General features: G+C 39.1%; 1 protein-coding gene across 1 annotated transcript in view; it reads left to right on the forward strand.

The window, feature by feature from the left end:
• The window catches only part of PTPN21 (protein tyrosine phosphatase non-receptor type 21), a 64,726-nt gene that overhangs the window by 18,838 nt on the left and 33,212 nt on the right, over positions 1–12,676 (forward strand). The window contains 7 exon segments of the mRNA XM_079129300.1: positions 696–865; positions 7,445–7,542; positions 9,661–9,728; positions 10,450–10,455; positions 10,458–10,496; positions 10,498–10,523; positions 12,496–12,583. Of these exon segments, the coding sequence (XP_078985426.1) occupies positions 696–865; positions 7,445–7,542; positions 9,661–9,728; positions 10,450–10,455; positions 10,458–10,496; positions 10,498–10,523; positions 12,496–12,583 (495 nt within the window).

The raw sequence follows: 12,676 nt of genomic DNA on the forward strand, positions 1-12,676 counted from the left end.
TACTCGTTATTTTGTTTAACTAGGTACAGCTTTTCCTGTGTTTGTGTTTAAGTGTGATAGAGAAAATTCACTTCCACATTTTGCTCATTAATTCAGAATTCATTTTCCACATGAAACTGTGATTTAAAGCATTACAATTCCTTTAAATTTCTATCTATTGAACTTTTGGGGCAGTTGCAACTTTTCTATATTTTTAGAATTTTAACATTTACATAATCTATTTACAGAAGCCACATTTGAGACTAGTGAAAAGTAACACTGTTTTGTCAGTGTCCTGCTGGGTAGAACCCCAGTTATGCCTCTTTTAAAATATAAATTAAGATAAATTTGATATTTTGGAAATCGAAAAACTATGCACGATGATTTTTAGTAATTTTGGTTGTTGTTAAAGCCTGTTTGTGACATGAAATAGCACCCACTGCACGCTGATGTATAGCCAGCCCATAAATAGGTTTCCTTTTTTCAGAGTTGAAGAAATGATATGCAATTGACTCTTGCCACCAATTCCTGAATATAAATATCTAGAGATAGGTCTTTCAGTTTTGTCCCTTCAGGTCTTGCTGTTGTCCCTTTCTGAGGAGAGAGGCAATAGGAGACTACTGCCACTTGGTCCCAGGTCACAGGCCACTGCAGTTGAAGTCATTGAAATCTTTTTGTGTGTTACTGTCTCCTTCAGTGACCTTCTGATTTTCCAGGTCACTTACTTCAGCCTCTGGTACTACAACAAGCAAAATCAGCGCCGATGGGTAGATTTGGAAAAACCTCTGAAGAAGCAGCTGGATAAATATGCGCTGGAACCTACCGTCTATTTTGGAGTGGTGTTTTACGTGCCTTCAGTTTTACAGCTACAGCAGGAGATTACCAGGTGAGAAAGTGCATGCTGCCTGTTTTTGGAAAGTAGTCTCATGAGATTAGAAAAGTGAAACTAGGATTGAAGGCAGGAGATAAAAGTCTGGAACTTTACCCTCCCACCATATTGCAAGGAGGTTCTGGTATGCGGAACGGCAGTGTTTTACTGCATGCCCGGTGAGTTATGGGTTCACTAGGCACAAAGGATGATTAAAGGGAGAAATGATGTTTTTACCCTGCCTGTGAACTCTGCTTGTAGTGACCTCACCTTTAGTGTTTTTGTTGCTTTTTTCTGATCCTTTGTAACAAGGAAATGAGAGGGGAGATGTTTAAAAATGTAGTCACAAAAATCTGTGTTCATTCCTCAAAAACATCTGTCAAAAGGTTCTTACAGAGCTCTGACTCCAGAAGCTGTATCCTGCAGACCAGTGGGAGAAAGAACTGGAGGGTGGGGTGGACATAAAGGGAGAAGGTCAGGCAGGTAGCCAACACGTACCCAAGTGCGAGACAAAAGAAGGGAAAGATGGTAGTAAGCAAGACAGAAGCGCAAAATATTCTTAGATATTTTTTCCCCCTGAAGACAATTAAAACAAACTATGACCTGGGAATGCTGCTCCGTGTTAGAGTGCTTGTTTGGCCTGAATAAGGCCGAGGGCTCAATCTCCTATATCGGGGGAAATATATTGAATATATTGAATATATATTGAAGTTTTGAGCTTGCCTGAGTCTCTGAAACCACCCCTTCTTTATCATTTAAGTCCTGTTAACATTACCCTGGAGCCATGCTAGACAACTCTAGTGCCCTGAACATGCCACCCGTCCTTTTGTCTTTGTGGCCTAGGTCTGTCTCATATTTATGTTCTGGAATCCTCTTTACCTTCCAAATGGTAGTTCAGAAGCCACCTACTCCATGAAGCTGGAATGAGTGTCCTGGAGTTTGCTGGTAATTGGGTCAAGGTGGCAGTTGTCAGAATCTCTCGTTGTGCACATATCTTTTCCCTAGGCTTGAAGTCCATATTTTCTTTAGCTTCACCTTTCTTATGAGAGCTAACATAGTACCCTGGAGAAAGTGAGAACCTGATTACAGTTCCATGCCTGCAGAATGCTGCTTGAGTCTGCCATTTAATTATGGAAGAGGATGGAAAAACACAGAAATAAGGATGAACACAAGGACTGTGAAGCAAGTCTGAAATGTAAATGCTGGCGAAGTGGAGCCAGGAGGAAAAACATGCACTGATCACCTTTAACTCATTTAAACATTTTCTGAAGATATACTATGATCTAAGAGCTAGGTTGGATAATGCAGGAGATGAAGACACATGTGAAACACTTTGATCCAACTGGCAGTTCATGTAAATAAACAGTTACAGTAGCCTATGGCAGATACTTTCAATTAAAGTTCTGGATGCATGGGGTAGGCATGGAGATCTTGAACAGGGAACATGAAGAGGTTGACTTTTGATAGACTTTAGAAGGGATTTTCTGGTTAGAGGAAATAACCTGTTCAAAGCAGGGGAGTGGTGAAAGGTTCACATATTACCTGGAGAGGAGAGAGAAGGTTTGAAAAATAGGCATGTACTAGTCAAAAAAAGCATGCTACAGTGAGGAAGACTTGTTAAATCTTAATGGAACGCAATGACCAAATGTGCATTTGCACAAAATTCACCCACAATGGAAAGTAACCTAGAAGTGTAAGACCTTAGTTTACAGGCTACAGGGGACTACTTAGGATTGTCTGTGCTATAATCTGGGCCTTAGTCTAGAACCTAGACCTAAACAAAGGCATTTGCCACAGGAAGAGTTGGGCCTATTAGATTCTGTCAGTAGGATTGCTCATTGATTTAGATATAGAAGACTTAGGGAAGTTCTGTCAGTGAGAATTAAGTATGGCCATAAAGTGGGGTGCAGTGGCACATCCTATAATTCTAGCTAAGTGGGAGGGTGAGGTAGGAGGATTACAAGTTTGAGACCAGTCTTGACAACTTAGTGAGACTCCGTTTCAAAAGTAATAATTAAAAGTGGGTGGCTGGGGTTGTGGCTTAGTGGTAGAGTGTTTATCTAGCATGAGTGAGGCACTGGGTTGGGTCCTCAGCATCATATAAAAATAAGTAAATAAAGGTATTTTGTCTATCTACAACTAAAAATTAAAAAAAAAGAAAAAATGGGAGGGAGGACAGGCATGGTGGTGTACACCTGTGATCCCAGCTACTTAAGAGGCTGAGGCAGGAGGATCCCAAGTTTGAGGTCTTACCTCAGCAACCTAGTGAGGCCCTAAGCAACTTAGTGAGACCCTGTTTCAAAATAAAAAGGGCTGGGAATGTGGCTCAGTGATTAAGCACCCCCAGATTCGATCCCCAGGTACCCTCCTTACCCCCACCCCAAAATATGGCTGGAGATGTAGCTCAGTGGTAGAGTACTTGCCTAGCATGCTCTGAGGCCCTAGGTTCAATCCCTAGTACCACAAAAATAAAAAATAGAAAAGCGTTAAGTATGGCCATAACAAACAAGCAAGAAGGCCAAGGTGTTCTTTAAAAGAGGTCTAGAGTCAGCCATGCAGATCTGTCAGCATCTCCACAAGGTCACTAACCCTCCTTACTCTTTCTCACCATTCCACCATTGTAGAGTGTTCTTTCCCTTTACTCTGCAGTTTCTTCCTAGTCCAAGATATCTGGAGAAGTTCCAGCATCTGTAGAGTTACAGACAGAGCAGTGGGGGAGAAGGAGAGAAGGGGTCAAGAGGCGCACCAGCTCTCGTAGGCTATTGGCATCTTGGGGTGATGGTTTCAGGGGTATGTTCGTGTCAAAAAATTTGAAATTCATTTAAATTTGAGCAGTTTATTGTGTGCTGATTACACTTCAAGGTGTTATAAAAATTGCGCTTAAAGATACTTAAAGAAAAAAAAGGGGAGGATGAAAATCTTAACATATCTATAGAAATGAAGGCTAAGTCAGGAAAGAGAGGCCACAAAGTAGCAGAAAATTACCACCGGATATTACAAACTGAACCTAAGAAAATAAGATAATAATGATATAAAAGGACTGTTTAAATCTGAATTATAAAAGTTTGAGATAATTTGGCTAGGTGACAGGAGAACAGGAAATAGAGCAAAACTATTATAAGAAAACTTCTTTGAAAGAAGGAAAGCACAATGTCAAAAGGACATACTATGTACTTTGAAACTGTGAACCCAGAGTATTCAGCACCAAGACATATTCTGTAAAAATCAGTGGAAATTGAGTGTGCAAAAACTCTTGTTATTTATAAAATTAATAAGATGGTATCAGATGTTTAGAAGAATACTTAATGACAATAGATAAAAGTAACATTTTGTCAGGTGTGGTGGTGCATACCTGTAATCCCAGCAGCTCTGGAGGTTAAGGCAGGAGAATTGCAAGTTCAAAGTCAGCCCCAGCAACTTAGCAAGGTCCTTAGCAACTTAATGAAAGTAACATTTAGCATACTCAAGGAAACAAAATATGAGGCAATGATTTTATATATATATATATATAATCTCCAGCAAAAATGACCTTCAAATGTTTTACAACTCAGGCTGCCATAACAAAATAACATAGATTAGGTAACTTAAACAACGGAAGAGTATTTTTCAGTCTGGAGGTCTGGGTATAGTTGGGTTCTGGTGAGAGCTTGCTTCCTAGCTTGCAGAACTTCACCCAAGGGCTTCACATGGTCAAAGGAGCAAATTCTTGGATTCTTATGATATACTAATTTCATCGTGAGGGGCCTACCCTTATACATCATCTAAATCTATCTACCAAAGGCCTCATCTCCAAACACCATCACATGGTTGGTTAGGCCTTTAACATATGAATTTGGTGGTGGTTGCGGGGAACAGTCCTTAGCAGACAGTTGAGAACATGCAAGAACTTGGGAGTATTGTTTCCAGGTACTTTCTCTAAGGAAACTATGGTAGAACCCAGCTTCAGAAAACTATTAATGAATAAATAAGCTCTAATGTAAAGATTGGTGCTCTGGGGCACGAAAAGGCCTAGAAGAAATAACAGATGCATACTAATGAGCACCCTGGCACAAAATTTTGATCTCCAGTACCATTTTCCAGAATAGTAATTGGAATTGTTTAGGGAGAGGTTGGATTCCCTGTATAAGTAAGCCTGAGACCATGGGAAGTCAAGATCACTGATGTAAAAAGACTTAGGAACTTAATTGAAGAAATTTTTACTTGGAAAAGATAGGAAATTTTGAGCATCATAAGGAATATTAAGTACATAGATTCAAATACAACAGATACCCTTTAAAAATTTATGAATTCATAAAAACAACCTCATTGGTCACTGTATTTGTCCATTTTCTGCTACTTACCCCAGCCTGGGTAAGTTTTAACGAAGAGATTTATTTTGGCTCATGATTCTGGAGCATACTTATTTGCAGACATGGTGACTTCTCCTGGTATATCATTTAAAAGGAGATTTTCAGGAGAGATTTTATGTAAAAGACATTGAATAGCAATGAATGATTTAGAGCAGATGAGAAGAAACAATTCTTATAAATAACAATATATGTATAATATTAAGGTAAAAACATTTCTGTAGAAGACTAATTCCTACAATATTTAAAGTAGAGTCTGTGGACAGTATTTCCTAAATATGGTCTCCCTCAAATGGGCTTTTGAAATCAGCTGCCTTATACAAAGTTTCAAGGGGCTGGGGAGATAGCTCAGTTGGTAGAGTGCTTGCCTCACAAGCACAAGGCCCTGGGTTCAATCCCCAGCACCGCAAAAAAAAAGAAAAAAAAAAAAGTTTCAAGTTTTCCGCTGACAGAGGAACCTGCATCCTATTTGCTGACTGAGGGAAATTCATGAATTCTGCCACTCTGCTGGCCGAAGGGGGAAAGTTGGATCTAAATTCTTCCTATTTGAATTGAAGGTGTTTTATTTAAGTTCTTTTGTAGCAAAGAACAGGGACTTTAGATTTTGCTAAGATAAAAAAGGATGATATAAGAACTTGAAGCATTGCACCTGGGCTGTGCTTCACAGACACCCAGTCTGGAGAGAGTCTGGATTAAGGTGCTGTAGGGACAGCACTGGTAGAGTTGGTGGGTCTTCATTCAACACTCTCTCTTTAGTGTCTAGAACAGGGCTTAGACATAGTAGGCCTGGTAATTATCTGTTCAGTGAACAAATAAAGTAGTACATCTTTACTCTAGAATTTACTGGAATGGAGAAGTGGTATAGGTGAAGTATTGCTTACTGACTTAAGGTGTGCATCTTAAAGTGAGACTCATGGAATCTCAGCTATGTTCCTTTTCTTGTGTTCAGATCTTTACATATAGTGCTTGGATGTATTCATCTCTGTGAAGGGCAATGGTACCATTTTACTGGTAATAAAATTTAAATCTAAAAGCCAAGCATGGTGGCACATGCCTGTAATTCCAGTGACTCAGGAGGCTGAGGCAGGAGGATTGAGAGTTTGAGACCAGCCTCAGCAACTCTGTGAGACACTGTCTCAAAATAAAAATAAAAAGGGCTAGAAATGTAACTCAGTGGTAGAGTACTCCTGGTGCAAGCCTCAGTACCAAAATAAGTAAACAAAATTTAAATCTACTGATTATGACTTGCCCAAATTCTTGCAGAATCCTTAATTAGAGAGCTGGAATTTAACTTAAGTCTGCTTGACTCTAAAACTTGTGGTGGTAACTGGTGCTCTATATCTTAAAAGCATCAAGGAAGGCGGAGGTATCCCATATTACAGAATCTTAAAGTATTTTAGCAGGTATTGTTCTGAGATTTCATAAAAAATTTAATACAAGCCTTATCCAGAATGTCAGGAGTCAGTTTTTCTCAGTCTTTACTTTCTAGGGCTGGGGAACTTCTGCCAAACTGAGTAAGTAAAGCCTTATATTTTCAAGTTACTGTGATGTTTTAAAGACCTGCCATTTAGCTGGGTGTGGTGATACTCCTATAATCCCAGTGGTTTGGGAGGCTAAGGCAGGAGGATTGCAAGTTCAAAAGTAGCCTCAGCAATTTAACAAGGCCCTAAGCAACTTAGCAAGACCCTGTCTAAAAAAAAAAAAAAAAAAAAGGTGGCGGGGCTTGGGGTATGGGTTTGTGGTTTAAGCACCCCTGGATTCAATCCTGGGTACAAAAAAAAAAAGACAGCCATTGTTTCTGTATTTTCCCAACTAAAAGGAAATCGTAGGTTGTAGGGCTGGGGTTGTGGCTCAGTGGTGGTGTGCTTACCTAGCATGTGTGAGGCATTGGGTTTAATCCTCAGCACCACATAAAATGAAATAAAATAAGGTATTTGTCCATCTATAACTAAAAAAATTATTTTACAAAAGAACAAATTGTAGGGACTATCTTATAGGGTATATGACAAATGACCTGTTGGCTTATAAATACTTTTAGCTTTGAAATAACTATAGAATAATACATTAAAGTGTGTGTGTGTGTGTGTGTGTGTGTGTGTGTGTAGGTATGGTCAAGGACATTGTTATCATTCTTTGAAACCATCTGGGGTTAAGGTTTTAGTTGACTGGTTTATACTCCTACCAAATTATGGTAAAAAGCATTGATGGGAGATAAATTGATATTTACTTTATAAAATTGACATTTTCATAGGTATCAGTATTACTTGCAGCTGAAGAAAGATATCTTGGAAGGAAACATTCCTTGTACATTGGAACAAGCAATTCAGCTAGCAGGTTTAGCCGTTCAAGGTAAACAATGCATATGAAATGATTGAACTAATACTAATGTCATAGCTCTATCAGATTAAAATGTGTTATAAAAAACAGCAAGGGATTCTTAAAGTAACTGTCTTTTGTAATATTAACTATAAATACTAATACGCTGTTTTCTAAGGGGCTTATTTATAGAAAGAAATTAATTTGAATTACTTCAATAAAATGTGAGACTTCAGGAAATTTAACCATGTTTTATGTGAAGAAAGAGAAAGGTTGGGCTGGGGCTGTAGCTCAGTGGCAGAGCGCTTGCCTAGCATCTGTGAGGCACTGGGTTCAATCCTTAGCACCACATAAGAATAAACAAATAAAATAAAGGTATGCTGTCCATCTACAACTACAAATAAAAACAAAAACATGGCCTGGGCCCAGCATCTGGAGTCTTTGAGGATGTGGTTCCAGCTCAGTTTTTTTTTGTTTTTTTAAAGCAAAAAATCCAATAATTTGAAAAAAAAAATATGTATATGTATATATACCCAAAGCATTTAATATGTTAATGTATTATTCTAGCTCCAACACTTGATATGCTACTAGCTAGGAAGAAAATCTGTCATTCAATGAGGTTGATGAAGTTATATTCACTTCTACTTTAAGTATGTTCAGTTGTTTGGTTTCTTGAATAATTGACCAAATTATAGAGTATTATCAGCCATAATAGAAATGATTTTGTATTTCACAAGCATTTTTTTTTATTCTTAGTAAGTACACATCAGTTTTATTTGGAAACAGGAAAAATGTGAACATTTCAGATTAATCTTAGTAATCTATGATATTGAAAAACTTTTTCATTTTTTTGACAGTGATAAATATTTAAAATTTTTTTCCCTACATATCTGTAGGGTAGTAATTTCTGCCTCATTCTACTGTCCTTCCCATTCCGACCGCCCCACCCCTCTCCACACTTCCCTCTGCATAATCCAAAAGGTCCTTCATTCTTCCCTACCCACCCCCCACTGTGGATCAGTTTTTTTGGGATTGGATTATTTCACTTAGCATGATCTTCTCCAATTCCGTCCATTTACCTGCAAATGCCATAATTTCATTTTTCTTTAAGGCTGTATCTTCTTGACTTTAAGAATTACTTTTGGAAGCTGGGTGTGGTGATGCATTGCTATAATCACAGCGGCTTGGGAGGGTAAGGAAAATTGCAAATTCAAAGCCAGCTGCAGTAAATTAGCGAGGCCCTAAGCAACTCAGCAAGACCCTGTCTCAAAATTAAAAACAAAAACTCCCCAAGAAACACAGAATATGTCTCAGTGGTTAAGTGCCCTTGGGTTCAATCCCTGATTTAAAAAAAAAAAAAAAATCAAGATTACGTTTGGGCTGGGGATGTAGCTGTTAGAAGAACTTGCCTTGTGTGCATGAGGCCTTGGTTTCTAGCCTTAGCACCACCAAAAAAAAAAAAAAAAACTTAAAGTTTTTGCTGAACTCTTTTTTTTTTTTTTTTTTGCGGGGGTGGGGTGGAGGGGGGGGATACCAGGAATTGAAACCTAGGGGCGCTTTGCCACTGAGCTACATCTCCAGCCCTTTTTATATTTTATTTAGAGACAGGGTCTTGCTGAATTGCTTAGGGCCTCTCTAAGTTACTGAAGCTGGCTTTGAATTCACCATCCTCCTGCCTCAGCTTCCCGAGCCACCTAGATTACAGGGGGTGCAACATCACACCTGGCCCTTAGTTTGTTTTTAATGATTTAAAATTTTAAAACAAATACATCTTGCTATAATATAGAGATAATTAGGCGATCTAATTCCATTTTCCAGCTTGGTTTCTTCCTGCCATTTTTCTGTGTAGAAGAAAGCATATGCCATTACAGGGAAGGTTTTGTTTGGTTTTTAATTATGAAAATCAGAGCGTATTATATGTAACTTGTTTTTAATTCATAGGCATTTTCCAAGTCAAGACACATGAATCCATCTAATGAATATTTTAAAAAGATACTGTAAAAACACACCGTTTATTATAGCTGTCAGATAAATATGACTTCTGAATCATAAGTACACCATTTACTTATATATTGTGTATTGCATTTTCTTGTGTATGTTTTGCTATACAAAGTAAATTTATCAACATGTGAATTTTTTCATTTTTTATAGCTGATTTTGGTGATTTTGATCAGTATGAATCCCAAGACTTTCTTCAGAAATTTGCCTTGTTTCCTGTGGTAAGACTTCTTTTGGGCCCTGGGCCTCTTTCTGAACAGTCTATTCCATACCCTTAATAATCCCTAAAATTAAGTTCATGAGGTAGACTTACTAGGCAGGAATAGCATCAAAAATAAGTATTTCTCATAAACATGTCACGTGTCATTCCTTTCCCTACTGACGTGTTCTTGATCCTTGTAAACTCACAGAAACAGAAAGGGCTGTAGTCAGTGCACTGTGCCCAGCGGAATGTGTTTTGTATTGGGATGTGAGTCTAAGGAGATTTGTTTTCAGTTTCTGAGAACATGCAGAAGTTTTGCTTCTCACTGAAGACTTGAAGCCTTACAAAGTTAATGTTGAAATGTTACTACTAACAGAAGTGACATGAAAATTATTTGGAACAACTAAGGGAGGTGGTCTGCCCTTCTTCCAAGTGCCTGCACAGTCAACCACAGAATGCACAAGAAGTTTTTGCACTGGGCTCAGAACTGGCTGACTGTGTTACCATGTGGAAATAACTCAGCTAAAACTTTCTCTGGGATGAACTGAGAAGACAGGGCAAGTTTTTGGCTCCTGAGCAGAAGCCACTTAATTCCTTAGAAAGATTGTAATTATCTACATAAGCAGAGCTCCCAAATATTAATGCTAGTCACTGTTTTGTCTGAAGTGAAAAGAGTCAATAATAGTAGCAATGATTTTTCCTAAGACATTTACATACTTAAGGTGCTGGTCTTTCTTCAGGGGATGGCTTACAAGATGAAAAAGTATTGGAAGAAGCAACCCAAAAACGTGGCCTTACTACATCAAACATACAGGTAATATTAATAAATACAACATGGAAATTGTATGAAATTAATGCCTGTTTAAATTTGAAAATTTGCATTGATTTATTCCAATTTGGAACTTTCGTATAACTGCTACTAGTGCTATTACAAGTAACCAACTTTTACCTAACTCTCAATGTGCCAGGTGGGTAACCATTTGAATTCATTTGTTATTCATGTTTTAAACCAATGAGGAAACTGAGGTAGTTGAAAGCAGCTAGTCATCGAAGGGTGCCAATTTATCAGCCCATATATTAAAAAAGGTCAGTGACCTAGGCTTGTATAGATTAGTGCAAGATCAGGAGGACTTGTCTTCGATTCTGCAAGTATGAATTTATTTGCCTTGGTATACTTTTGGCAGCAGTATTTCTCTTTACCCCTGCATCTTTTTGAAAACAGTCTTTCTGTCTGCCAGGGAGCCTCATGGTGCTCTAGGGCTTATTGCCCTGACTCTGGTGTCCTCTGTGCTAGTGGTTACTGACTATCTTGGATGTGAATCTCTATGTTGCCTATATGAAAAATCCTCTTCTAGAGAATGCTTGCTCTTATTTTAAGGCAAAACCACATACTTCTTGGTACTTTATATATAATAAATTCTTATAACTAAAGTACACATTAAACACTACTATCTGTATCTTAAAGATGAGAAAACCAAGCCCAAATGAGTTAGGAGTCTACTTTATGGTAGAGTTCTGATGGTTTATTCCCTTCCAAATAAAATAACCCTTTTACCTCTACTCTTTCCACTCCAATCCCATATAATTCACCTCACTAAGAGTTAGTCTTCCTATAATAACAGTGCCCTCCTGTTCTCCCGCTCCTTCTGCAGATGCTCATGGATTTTTCTTGCCCGCGCAAGTTGATTAAATCTTGCCTTGTTTCCAGCTCTAACTTTCTGCTGTCCAAACCAACCATTTTTTCCCTTGCATAATTGATCCTCAGGCACAGGTTGCCCTTCCTTTTGTCACTTTTATTCACTCACTTGTGCATTTCCTTAAAAGACAATGCTTAGGAAATCATTAGTATTCTACTCTGTATGAGGCAGAGAATTGGATGCTGTGGCTCAAAGATAAATAGAATAATTCCGCCTCCCAAGAGTGCATTCCCACCACCTTGCAATTTAAGGGTCGGGCAGGAGAACCTGTTGTAATGGTAATTATAGTAATGCCAGTACGCCTTATAGTCTATAATAAGATAATGGGGTGCAATGGGAGAGTTGTGTAGGGCAGAAGGTATCGGGGACACTGCACAGGGCCTAAGGGTGGGCATTGGGGGAGTTCTCCGAAGGGGACAAGCAGTGATGCTGGAGCATACAACTGAGCTGTGAGGAGTGTTAGGGGTTGGTTCACATGTGGGTGACAGGGTTACAGAAAGCGGGATTCACTTGTATAGAAGTCCAGAGATGTGACGGGATGAGGTGCATTGCACTGGGACGGCTGCGTGTGGGGGTGGGGGGAACCGGAGAAGGTGCAGCTGGGGAGGCGAGTATCCGTGCATTGGAGCCCTCTTCTTTCCCACACTGTTTGCTTACCATCCTGGTAGTGCTCTAGCCTTCTGAGCTGAAAGGGATTTCCATCTGCCTCCTCACGCTTCTTCCTTGCCTTTATTGGCAGTTAAGCACTGATTCTCCGGAATACCTGACAGTTTGGGTAAGTAAGCAATTACCTGAATGGTTTAGGAAAGAAACCTCCCAGCTTTCCCTTAGGGGTTGTTTCACTCTCTCGCCTTACGAAAGTATAAGGAATAGGATCTTATGTAAATCAACCCTCAGCGTTTAGCGTAGTGCTTTGCAGGTATCCGTTTTTGGTAACTAATCGAAGGAGCTAGGTAACCAATTACAGATGCTTAACCAGCTTGAAATATTTATAATGTCTCATACCAGATTGATGTGTAGTTTTAAAAATGTGTTATTTAACATTCCTCCATATCATGAACAGCCTTACTAACCTCTTTTGGGTTTCAGAGGGCTCACAGCTCCCGATGCTGAAATGCTCTACATGCAGGAAGTGGAGAGGATGGATGGCTATGGAGAAGAGAAGCTACCCTGCCAGGTAAGTGTGGCTCGGTATTTGGGGCTTTCTAAAACCAGGCTTAGCAATTTGAGAGAATAGTGAGGAAGCTTGAGGGTGCCCTGATAGACAAGT

Source organism: Sciurus vulgaris (assembly GCF_902686455.1).
Source record: "Sciurus vulgaris genome assembly, chromosome: 2".
Classification (NCBI taxonomy): domain Eukaryota; kingdom Metazoa; phylum Chordata; class Mammalia; order Rodentia; family Sciuridae; genus Sciurus; species Sciurus vulgaris.